The sequence below is a fragment of the Camarhynchus parvulus genome, chromosome 3, assembly GCF_901933205.1.
Source record: "Camarhynchus parvulus chromosome 3, STF_HiC, whole genome shotgun sequence".
Classification (NCBI taxonomy): domain Eukaryota; kingdom Metazoa; phylum Chordata; class Aves; order Passeriformes; family Thraupidae; genus Camarhynchus; species Camarhynchus parvulus.
In genome coordinates this window covers 87,702,573-87,715,410 of record NC_044573.1, presented here as the reverse complement: position 1 = coordinate 87,715,410, position 12,838 = coordinate 87,702,573, and the positions used below count along the sequence as shown (strand labels likewise).

Here is a 12,838-nt window from a genome sequence, read left to right as displayed (position 1 = left end):
GATCATGTATTTTATTCATTGGACCCAAGCTGTCCTGAGGCAAACCATGCACAAGTTCTAATGTCATACCTGAATGTGGCAGTATGATTCTGAGTTTTGATTTTCCATGGCTAAATTGTATACCAAAAGCATTTTGGGATAAGGGCTAAGAAGAGATGGTAGGCATACTTGTGGTTTATTTGTACTCAATTTTTCTTGCTAGTAATTCCCTTCACTTCATTTACAGAACAGTGCTGCAGAGCTCAGCTGTAAAAAAATGCAACTGGAGTCCACTGCTTTTGATGTTCAGTTCTTCATTTCTGAACATGCTGAAGATCTTTCTCCTAATCAGAGCAAACAGCTACTGAGGCTCTTAAATACCACCCAGAAATCTTTTCAGGAAGCACAGGAAGCAATAACTTCTCAAGTGGAAAGTTTAGAGACTCAGTTACAGGCAGTGCAAGAGCTGGGTGATCAGAAGGTTTGCCTTTCTGTGTAAAAGTGTGCTGAATGTTTCTGTCTATGGATAAGGAATTTTTATACCAGCATGCAATATTGAGTGTATTTCTATCTTCTCCCTTTTTACTACAGATACATTTGTAGCTCTTACAAAAATGATATTGATGAAATTTGGTGAATTATCATTTTTGTCTTTCTTTGTTATACTCACAGAAACAGCATATTAAATTGAGATCGGACACAGGTCTGCTCTTTCTAGCAATGAGAGAAATTTACTAGAGGTTTCTCACAAGTGTTGTTTCTTCAGCAGCTCTATCAGTAATTGATCTGAGCTATATTGATCACTGAATTTGCTATTGCACCATTCCATAACACTTTGGTGTTGCTGAACATTTTCTTTCTCTTGAATTTGCCAGGTCATCTGCTTATGTGATCTTTTCTCTAGATTTTCTAGTCCAAGAATGAGATTCGTTAAAATCCATGTAGAATGGATTGTTTTGACTGAGATGGGTTAGAGGGAAAACATGTGACTGAATCAGCCAAAATACTTGCAGTTCTAGGTGAGGGCACTGGGAAACCTGTGAGTCACATTGGGCCAGTTACTTCTTCAGCAAGTGTAAGCAGCCTTTGTAGAGTCAAAAGAGGCTGATAAGATGCTGCAGGTTAACAGCGCCTCCTCTTCTCTCATAGAAGCACTGGTAGGACTCAGAATCACCACCTCAGCCCCTGGTTTATGTGTAAATAAAAGCGCTTTAATATTCTGAAGACTTTGTATTATTTTGCCATTCCAAGAACATTTCTTTCTACTATATTTTGTGAAAGAAGCATAAAATTGAGTATAGGAAAGGCGCAGATAAGTTTTCTAGGACTTCGTAACAATAATGAGCTTGCATGTTTTGTTCTTCTCTACTGCTTAAAAAGTTCACAGTTTCTATTCAGGTAACATGTTATGCATACCAAAAAGAGCTAACTCACATTCATAACTAACCTCTGTTTTGATGTCCTTTTTTTCAGAATTAATAGTGTTTATCACAGGTTTCAAGTGGTTAAGAGACTGGATTTTCACTCCTGCTGTTTGGAGATTTCATCCTTCACATATGTGCATGGCCAGACTTCTATTGGGCAATTCCATCAAACATGGTCTCTTTTACTTAAAACATATTTGAAGTTTATCCATAACTTCTGTATGTTCATCCTGCTCTTTGTAGCACTGCTATCATGTTTACAGCATACTTTAAAAATAATTGCTTTGCAATATTGATGTTCAATGATTTCTAATATCTAGTAGAGTGTTGATTCCTGAAGTGAGGATTTTTTGTCTTATTGTTCAATTGTACTTGGCTCTAATACAGGATGTGGCTGAACGGCAGCAGGAGTGCAAGGAGAAACTGCAGGAGATCTGTGATTTGCTTACACAGACTGAAAATCGACTCATTGGGCAGCGACAGTCCCTTGGTATTGGAGACAGCAAGGCTGAGCTGGAACAATACCAGACCAAACAGGAGGTAAGCACAGTTCTAGTCTAACAGAGAAGTTAAAGAGGGCTGAGTGCAGAGGAGAGTGACTTGACTCTTTTGTTGAGTAACAAGGCTTGTCATGTGAGAGGAGAATAAAATAGATTTGTTTGACCTACCAAAAGTTAAGGCTTAGTGGCATGCATTTAAACTGCTGCTTGTGAATACACTCCAGTGTGTGCTAGTGGGAGAAGAGAAACTTCCAAATGAGGAGACGCTAGAATAGCGAGTATGTGCTACACATTTCAAGAAGCACTCTTGAAGCTGGTGTGAATTTTGTTAATATATTAGCTTAAGATTGTTCCTGTTGAATGTGATAAAATCACACATGTTTATGATGCTAAAATAATTTAGCCAGCTTTTTAACGGGCATCAGGAAGTGTTTATTCCTGTTCACAGTACTTTGAAAAATTTTGCTGCAATGTTTTCTCTTGCCTGAGGCTTTCCATTGCTTCACTCTTGCTTTGGTTTGAATTCTGGTTCTTATTAGTGTTTCTTGCAATCTCTTTGGCGTCCTCATGTACCAAACCCCCTTGAACTAGTTTGCTTTCCTCTTCAGCTGTATCCAGTAATCTCTAAGCTTTTACTCTGTCCTGATAGAAATTGAGTTTATGATAGTTAAAGGACTGAAAGTTTTGGTACTCTCCTTCCTCCTCCTCCTAATACTAGTTTACTATACTGTAGAGCTCCAACTCTCTGTAAAAGGAGAAATTTCCTTACTCATCTTGCCTTGCTTTATTATCTTTGAAGTAATGTATCTAGTTTGTCAAAATTGTTCTTATAGTCAGTCAGACACCCCTGGGGTAGCTTTTATGGCCTAAATGGGGTACTCCTGGGGAGTCAAGAACTGATACAGCCCCTTTGTTTTTTTCCATCAGCTGTTTGTGGCTGCCTAGCAGACTAGTTGTTATTTTCTGACTGACTTCTTGGAATCACCATTCAAAAAGTGCCTTAGGATGGAATGGGGGTTAAAACCAGGGTTTTTCTGTATCAAGTCAGAGCTTTCATCCTCAGTGTGCTATTTGAAAAGGAGCACAGAGATCTTGGTCACAGGAGAAGCTTTTCTTGAATCAGAGTCCCCAGTAAAATATTTCTAATATACCTTTGAAGTGTTAAAATGAGCTGCAGTTTTAGCTGCTGTATTCTAAAATTGCTGCAAAATCTGTGGTCTAGAATAAGGATCAAATGTTCTGTCTTGCACCTCCAAGATTGTTACACTGTACAACAAGGTGAAAAATGTCATTGTTTCAGTACCTGGGGGAATGTGTTCAACAGTGTAATCATTACAATTAAAGCTCCTCTCAGATAATTGGGAGGCAGACCAGGAAAACTGCTTTGGGTAAATTAAAACTAAAGATCTGTCCTCTATGAAAATCAATGGAAGTAAACATTCTTGAGAGACTGAAATACTATGATTGATTACAATGGAAGTAAAAAAAAAAAATTATGCCATCTCTGGCCTGAACAAATGCAAGAAATATGGGAAAACTTTTACCCAGGAGAGATGATTACAGTTTTCTGACTTCTATTCAGCCAGCTTATTTTCAGCAGCTTTCTGTCATGATAGTAATGGACCAGAATTTGTCAGGAGACTCACTTTACTAACTGCAGTGTAGCAGATTTACTTGAGCCTTGATTTCTAATAAAATAAATATATGTTCTGCATATGTGGAAACCCAATATTTAAACTGTTAAAGGGAAAAAAGGTGGGCTCAGTCTGAATAGGACTGTAAGCTAACAGATTTGCAATTAAAAAAAAAGTTAGATTGTGCTGCAACAACATTGTCAGATGTTTGCCTTTGATTTTAATTATTGTCTGCAATTTATTAATGTATCATGTGCAGTTAGGAAGGACCAGTGTGGTACTTACAATTGGAAGAGAGATAGTTCCAATAAAGTTAATTGGAAAGATCCAATTAATAATTTACTTACTGCTATTTGCTTTCTTTTTTATCAAAAGGAGATCCAAAAAGACATGAGAACAAGTGCCCAGACACTGGCAGAGATTGTGAAAAATACTGAAGCCTTCTTGAAAGAGAATGGAGAAAAGTTGTCACAAGAAGACAAGACTATTCTGGAACAGAAACTAAATGAAGCTAAGACAAAGTGTTTGCTCCTTAGCCAGAAGGCAGAAGAGTCCAAAAAAGAACTGGATAAAGCTATGACAACAGCAATTAAGCAGGAAACAGAAAAGGTTTTTAGGCAACCGTTTCATACCTTAATTCAAACCTTTTTCATGTCTTATGATATTAGTTGTGCAACTTAACTGTTGTGTGGTGGATTGACCTTGTCTGAATGCCAAAAAGCCATTCCATCACTTCCTTCCTCATCTGGACAGGGAGAGAAAATTTAATGAAAGTCTTGTGGGTTGAGATAAGGGCAGGGAGACATCACTCACAGCTGCTGTTACAGGCAGAACAGGCTTGATTTGGGGAAATTAATTTATTACCGATTAAATCAGAACAGGATAATGAGAAATAAAAACAAAATCTTAAAGATACCTTCCCTCCACCTCTCCCTTGTTCCTGAGCTCAGCTCTGGAGTTCTGTCTCTCATTCCCACCACAGATGCCAGAGGGATGGGGAGAGTGGGTTGTGGTCAGTTCATCACACATTGTCTCTGCCACTCCTTCCTCCTCAAGGGGAGGACTCTTCACACTCTTCCTGTGCTCCAGTGTGGGGTCCTTCACACAGGAGCCAGTCCTTTATGAACTTCTCCAACCTGAGTCCTTCCCAAGGGCTCCAGCAGGGTCCCTTCCATGGGGTGCAGTCCTTCCGGGGCACTGTTCCAGTATATGGAATGACCCCATGGGGTCACAAGTTGTGCCACAAGCCTGCTCGAGTGTGGGCTTCCCTCAGGGTCACAGCTTCCTTTGGTCATCCATGTGCTCTGGAGTGGGGTCTTCCCCAGGCTGCAGGTGGATCTCTGCACCCCTGTGGCCCTCCATGGGCTGCAGGTGGATCTCTGCATCCCTGTGGATCCCCATGGGCTGCAGGGGCACAGCTGCCTCACCATGGGCTGCACCAGGGGCTGCAGGGGAATCTCAGCTCTGGCACCTGGAGCACCTCCTGCTCCTCGTTCTGCCCTGACCTTGGAGTCTGCAGAGCTGTTCCTCTCACATATTCTCACCCCTCTTTTCAGGCTGCTGTTTTTCATGCATTTTTTTACTCTTACTATGTGATCCCAGAGTTGCTACCACCACTGCTGATGGGCTTGGCCTTAGCAAGTAGGTGGGTCCGTGCTGGAGATGGTTGGCTTTGGGTCTGTTGGACATGAAGGAAGCTTCTGGCAGCTTCTCAGAGAAGCCACCCCTGCAGCCCCCCCCAGTTCCAAAACCTGGCCAAGCAAACCCAATAAGTATTGATAAACTGTGGAGAGGTTAATATCATATTTCATTTGCATAACTAATGAACTGTTGGTTCATTCTCTTATAAAACAAACAGCAACCTTTATATTAATCAAACATTTTCTTTGATGTTAATGTATTGTAAATGGTTTATTGGTATACTTATTTGATATTTTGTGATCTTTAAAGAAGATTTCTAGATTGAAACTGTGACATTTCAATATAGGTTGCAGCCATAGAACAGCTGGAAGAAAGTAAAAATACAATAGAAAATCTTTTGGATTGGTTATCAAATGTGGATAAGGAAGCGGAGCATGGCCGGAAATTTAAGCAAGTGATAGAACAGAATGGAACACACTTTGAAGAAGGAGATGTGAAAGTTTTGGAAGGAGAGGAGGATGATGTCAATGGGAATCTCCTGGAAATGCAGCAAGACATTGAAACTCAGGTGGATGGACTAGTGAAAAGCATAGATGATAATCTGAACCAGCAGTATCAGAAAGTCAAGGTATTGTTCCTGGGTTTATTCAACATTTAGATGTATCACTCCTTATTCAACATAAGTGAACTCAATCTCATCCTGTCTGTCCTAGACTTTGGAGCAAGTACTAGGAAGATAATAATACACAGTGCTAGGAATTTCAGTAGTTAGAATGTGTTGCACATTTGTCACTTTTTTGCTATTACTGTAGCTGTTTCCTGCAAAATAAGAGAAAGGACACATTCTGCAAGGTAAATGTAAAGAATCTTTGTGGTGAGTCTATTATTTTTTGTAGTGAGAAAATTGGTGCTGGTAAACAAAATGCAAAAAGTAGCAATATAAATTCATACTGTTTATGTGACTTTTTCAAAAATCTTTGTGATACCTAGATGATTCAACCCCTTTGAATCCCTTGTGACTACAGATTGCAAATTGCTGCAAAGAATAGTTTACTGAAATTATAGTTTTCATTTCCTACAACTTTAAGACATGGGCAAAGCAGTGTTTCAAGGCTTCAGAAGAGTGAGTTACATCAAATTACAGTGCAGCATTTTAATAATAGATTTTCCTGGTAAGTTGGAAGCATTTAAATAATAAGAGTTTAGTTTTACTTGCTGACTTAGAGCTGAGAAACGAAGAACCTTTAGGTGTGAGTTGATTGACACCTTAAAGAAAATTATTATGCTTGTAGCTGATAGTATTTTGGATTTCCTTTTTTATTAAAAAAAAACCCAAAAGCAACCTGAGAAAATAGGATTATTGGGTTTTGTATACATGATATTTTTACTTCTGTTTTTTTGACAGTTAATTTCTGCACCTAATGCCTACAAAATAATTGGCCACTGTAGTCAAGGAATAAAAGCATACTGTTTATTTTACATAGCTATTTTTCATGGGAGACATTAAAGAGTGAAGAATTTTTTGAAAGAATCTATTTGAAATATGCTTTTCATTTGGAATATAGTACTAGTTCCTGGACTTAAATATTTTTATGGGATTGAAAAATTTGAAAGCATAGATTGTGTCTTGATATTTAATGTCAACTGGACCTGTTTTATAACTAACTATATTTGATAAGAATCATGGCTCTTGATTTTGAAAAAATGCAATTTCAAAACCCAAGTAATAATTTTTGTTCACTGAGTGTAAGAAGAAAGTATCTGTACTATGTTTGATGTACTATTTAGTACATCAAATATAGTACATCATAGCATTTGTACTATGTTTGACTCCTTTAGGTCTCTTTGTCTGTAATAGTAGCTACAATATAAGTAATGGGATATGGAGAGTTTTGATTTGGAAAGTTGTCTACCTTTGAATGTTTTATTTGTTAAATCCTATTTTGAGACAGAGAATTAGGAAAATTTTGATTACACTAAGTACACTACCATAAATGCTAAGTAATCAGCAAGTTAATTTTGTTAGGAAAAACATTAAAGAGATTGACAAAGTCTAGTTTTACACAGAGTTGTGTTTTGGAATTACAGGGGAAAATGTCTGTGTGATATATGCATCCAGGTATTGCGGAGTTGCAATGATACTTGAACACTGTCATATGGTCATGGCCATATGGAAAAAAATACCGTTGAATATTTTGTAATTTTTTTTAACTGCACAGAAATATGGTGACCAAGAGTCACACTTTCACTTAAATTACTGAAAAAATGTGGGGTTTATAATAAACAACATGAAAATTAGAAAAGCCTTTTATCTTTTTGATGGTCTTTGTTTTACATGTCATTTACTAAGGAACATGTGAGATGGTGCTGGTTGTAATTTATTCTTTTATTTGTAGGCTCAACACGAGAAAATTATTTCACAGCAGCAGGCTATCATAGTAGCAACTCAGTCTGCTCAGGCACTGCTTGAGAAGCAAGGGCATTACCTTACCCCTGAAGAAAAGGACAAGATGCAAAGGAACATGAAAGAGCTGAAGGCTCAGTATGAGACTGCTTTGGCTGAATCAGAACGAAAAATGAAATTGACCCATTCCCTAAGGGAAGAATTGGAGAAATTCGATGCAGACTATAGTGAATTTGAAATGTGGCTGCAACAGGCAGAACAAGAACTTGACAACTTGGAAGCAGGGGCTTCTGACTTCAGTGGAATTATGGTCAAACTGAAAAGGCAGAAGAGTTTCTCAGAAGATGTTATATCTCACAAAGGTGATTTACGCTATATCACAATTTCTGGACAAAGAGTTTTGGATGCTGCGAGGTCATGTAGCAAAAGAGACGGTGTGAAGGTTGACAAAGATGGCATTGATACTTCAGCTACGTATGCTGAAGTGCAGAACAAACTGGATAGAGCTTCAGATCGCTTCAAATCTCTCTATACTAAGGTAAGTTCTATTTATACTGAATAGGAATGACCACTGTAATTGATTTAGCAATTTGTGTAGGCAGCCGGTAGTTGATGAAACAAACACCGTGAGAAGTTGTAAATTCTTTGTTTCTTCAAGTTAGATAACAGAACAAGATGCTTTTCTAAATCTGCTTTAGTCAAGTGTCAGACTATAAAAGGTCTGAATGGATGGTACTTTCTACTTTGTGTTATAAGGAAGAAATGAGACCAGAGTTCTTCATTCTTCTTTCCAGGCTTAAATAGCCTCTGAGACTGTGGCAGCTCAGAATGCCTTGAGTAATGTTTTGGGGTGGAAAGAAATTGTAATACTTTCAGATGCATAATGTTAGTTTATGTTACTTGCAATATTTCCCACAGCTGCGTATTTACTTGGCTCCCTACTAATAAAATGAATGTAAAAAGTATAGCATGTAAAGTTTTAATTTTAATTTGTATCCTGAAATAATTTGTCCTGATGTGACCTTTGTTGTCAGCACTAGGCATGAAGGAACTTAGTGATTTAAGGACAGTAATTATTTTCCACTGCTCTGCCAAGTAAACATTTTATCCTTAACAATATCAGATTAGTGTCTAACTAATGAGTAATTAGCAGTGCAAAATCCACCATGTACCTTAGAGAGGGGAGATAATCTAGCTCTCTGTGCCAAGTTCACATATGGAATCTGCCTGACAGAACTAGACAAACATCACCAACTAATCTCACATGCCAATTTCCAGCTGTTTTTTAAAAAAACAAGTGTGGTTCAATATTGATAATATTCCAGAACTGTAAACTTCTGAGATAATTATTAATTGAACTATTGAAGAAAGAGTTGCTGTCAGTAGCCTTTGACTTGTGCTATTTCATATTTTTCTGAGATCATAGGTTCAAACTCCTTAGAGCTTCCATGTCCACTGGTACAGTGCTGGTCTGCAACAGTGGGCATGTTTATCTGGAAATTTTTATCCCTTTAAGATTTTCATGCTCAGAAATGTTAATTCTATAAAGACATGTATTTGATTACATGGTGAAAAAAGTATATAAAACTTGTTTTCTCAGTTTATCAAGACAGCTGTTAATTTACAGAAGCACATTTTACTTTTTCTGCTTAACTGCTATGAATAGTGCAGCTAATTTGACAATTCTCTTGACATGTTAAATTTCTCCAGTTGGTTTATTGAATTACTTTGAGTATGAATGTAAAGATTCCATAGCAAAATTTTCAGAGAGCTTATTTTTATGCACATAAAATTCCCATGCCAGCAACTTGATTTGTCTATTTTCCACATTCTATCCTTTCCATATATACATTTAGCAGGGTTACAAGAGACATGCTTTAAATATTTGACAATAAATATGCAGGACAAAGTAGACCTTTTGTGTCTCTAAGGACAGAATTCTAAAAAGTGAGATTGTCCTTAACTAGTGAGATTTTCCAAGAAAATGAAAAATTTGTAATTTGTAAATGAATTTTTGCCTTTTGTAAAAGTTTCTTGCTTTTAATAAATACTTAGATTGCTTTTACTTTTTTTATATATGTATTTTCACATGCGTGAGACATGATTTTATAGGTTTGTATGTTGAAGGAATCCTAAAGTCAGTTCTTGATTAACTGGTTATATAAATAGGCATGTTCTATGTCTGCCCACCAGATGGAGACCAAGTACCATTTGTGAATATTAAAATACAGTCTCTGGACGGTTCAGAATATAAATATTTAATGTAACTGTTTATAAATATTATGACTTGATACAATCAGATTTTGCTTGTGAAATAATCTCCAGAAAGTCTGAAAGAGTTTCACTGACTTTTTAATGTGACAATTTGCTGTAAACATTTTGGGGCATGCTAACATATAGGACTAGCAGGATCTTGTTAAGATGATATTTTTAAGTGAATAAAACAAAGCATATGCCCAATACCAAGGCACATCACTTTGGATTCACTACGCAGATAAGGTAGTTAAGAAAACAGTTCTCCACTGTCTGTATTTTAATGAGCATACATATCTCTCCTGATTTAAAAAAAAATTCTAGCTTCTAGTGACTTTCTACATTTCTACTTTCCACTTGCTTTCTACAGTTTTGGTACCAGAGTTATGATAAAGAATCTTTATATCACTGGGTCAAACATTATTCCTGAAGTTTTTCCTATTCTAGTACAGCAAGTAAGATTCCAGTTTTGCACCCGCATCAGTGGTTTAATCCTAAATCATCCTTTAGGAACACAAACTAGAAAGATCTGCATAGCCTGTCCAGCTGTCATGTCTTGGATCAGAAATCAGTTAGTGAAATGATGGCAGGAAAAAACAATACAGTACAACAGGAATGAATGTTTAAGTTTGAGATTGGTATGAAATGCAGCATGCAGTTAATGCCTGCATATTTGCTTGTCTCTTTTTTACTCTTTTAGTGTAGCATCCTTGGAAATAACCTTAAAGACCTGGTGGATAAATACCAGCATTATGAAGATGCCTCATCTGGACTTTTGTCAGGTCTCCAGGCCTCTGAAATAGCTGTGAACAAACAACTATCAGAGCCAATTGCAGTGGATCCCAAAAATCTCCAAAGACAACTTGAAGAAACCAAGGTAAAAAGCTTTAAAATGCAGCAGCACTTTTGTCTTAAAAGGAATTGTTTTTTGTCTGGAAGACAGGATGATCTAATATAATCCAAATGGCTGCAGGCCAGATTCTTGCCTTGCATGGGGGCATACAGCTTCTATGGTTCTGAAATTTGCCTGTCCAGAGCAATATCTGAAAAGCATTGAGTGAAAAAAAATGGGGTACCAAGATGCCATTAGCAGTGGTGAAAGCAAGATGTGTTTTCTATCTCTTAGCAAATTTTAGGGTGAAATCTGGAAAGTTTTTGAACTAAGAAAGGATTTAGTGATTATGGTTTACTGTCAGAATAAGGCTTGGATAGGGTTCTAGATAGAGAGATCCATTTGATTGTTGTCTGTGACTCTTGACTTTTTTTCTGTTCACGTTTGTGTGTTACTTCATTATGAAAGGGCTCATACCAGGTGAACAGTGTGACCTGAGTAGTCTGTCTGCCTGTTTCAGTTTCACCCAGTGCTATATACCCTGCAGAGAGTGAACTTAACATAATTTGTGTTGCACACAAAACCAGTGTTTTTTATTTTTTGCCACTGAGGATGTAACTGACGACTTCATGTAAATCCTAGTATAGGCAAGACAAGTTAGTGATAGAGCTTATGAAGTAAAACCCTGGATATCTGTATAAAGTGTAGGTTTGGAGAAGGCTTTGGGAAGCCAAGTATATGGTGAGTAATATAAAATTTCATACAGTCTTCATCTTTGGACTGACTATTATATTTTCATAAACACATTCAATCACCTATACTATAAAAAATGCAAGATTATTTGGTTTTTAGTGAGCAAGACTAATGGTCAGGCACTTCCTCACTGTTTTGTCTGTGCTTGGTGAAGTATCAGTGCAGGTCAGACACATTTACTATTGAAAAATCATAGTCAATGGCTTTTGGAAAGTACATGCTTTAACCATTTCCCTCACGTCAGCCTGAGCAGTAGTTACCTTTGTCTATGGTGTCTTTCAAACTGGCCACTGGAAATGCCCAGCACTTTGGTGCATGACAGGAAAAGGAGACAAATCACAGCTGTGTTTAAGACAACCAAATTAAAAGTGTAAGTTGTGAACTCCTAACAATTGAATGTTTAGGTACATTTGTGCTTCCAAGCACTGAAAGAGTAGGAATAAAACCAATTACAATTTGAAGCTTCATTTAAACTTTTTGTTCCTTATGCCAAAATGAATTATATTCTCTATAATGTAAATTTTCATGGGTGTAATACAAAAGGAGTGAGTGCTAGGGCTCTTTTTATGAAATGTCTACATGGATTACTTGCCACACAAAAGAGCACTCAATGGCTGTGAGTTGGGAAGAAGGGAGAGGGTACAAAATGTCAAAAGATTCAAAGGAAGAGAAAAAACCAGGAGGCTGAAGAAAGCAAGCCAATTAATGAAAGCAAAACAAAGAGTATTTTGAGGAAGTCAGGTGTTGCAAGTTAAAGCTGTCCCTTGTAGCCAACACATGCAGCTGATAATCCAGCTAGACACAGACCTTGGCAGCATGGTGAGCTCTAATCTTTTTTATGGGGATTAACTGTTCTTCAGAATATTCTTCACTGCCTCTGGCATCAGCTTGCTTGCCTTCTGTTAGCATACAAGGTTTTCTGGTACATCTTTTTCTTTCTTTCTTTTTTTCTGTTTTTTTTTTTTTTTTCTTTCTGCACAAGCTAGCCTAAGCCTCTTCAGATCTCTTGGAGACCCATTGTGTCAAATGGGTCAGCAAGATGATGCACTGTGCTCTGGCACACTCTTATGTTCTGGGTACCAGTGCTGAATGCACTGACAAAACTTCTCTGTGCTGGCAGGGCACATAGGATTACCTTTTCATTCATATATTCATTGAGTATCAATGAAAATCAAAAAATAAATGAGATGTCCCTTCATTGTGGACTTGTATAAATTTCAAGTGAATCAAAACAAACACTAGCACAGAGGCCTGAAATAATTTTAAAGATTATTTACCCTAAAGTACTCTTACACACTACAGAGATAAAACCACTAGAAATTGATTCAGCCTTACTGTTTTTGTTGGCTCTGGAGAAAATAATGGCTGAGCTAGTCTCTGAACATGTGTTCCTTGGTTAGATGGACAAACCAAGGCAA

The 12,838-nt window shown here is 37.3% G+C and overlaps 1 protein-coding gene across 9 annotated transcripts in view; it reads left to right on the top strand.

Moving 5' to 3' along the window:
• Positions 1 to 12,838, top strand: part of LOC115902774 (dystonin-like) — a 289,291-nt gene that overhangs the window by 185,925 nt on the left and 90,528 nt on the right. For all 9 annotated transcript variants that reach the window (XM_030946564.1, XM_030946561.1, XM_030946560.1 and 6 more), the window contains 5 exons: positions 1,791 to 1,943; positions 3,913 to 4,146; positions 5,525 to 5,806; positions 7,575 to 8,120; positions 10,536 to 10,712. In XM_030946564.1, the coding sequence (XP_030802424.1) occupies positions 1,791 to 1,943; positions 3,913 to 4,146; positions 5,525 to 5,806; positions 7,575 to 8,120; positions 10,536 to 10,712 (1,392 nt within the window). The remainder of the gene's footprint in view (positions 1 to 1,790; positions 1,944 to 3,912; positions 4,147 to 5,524; positions 5,807 to 7,574; positions 8,121 to 10,535; positions 10,713 to 12,838) is intronic.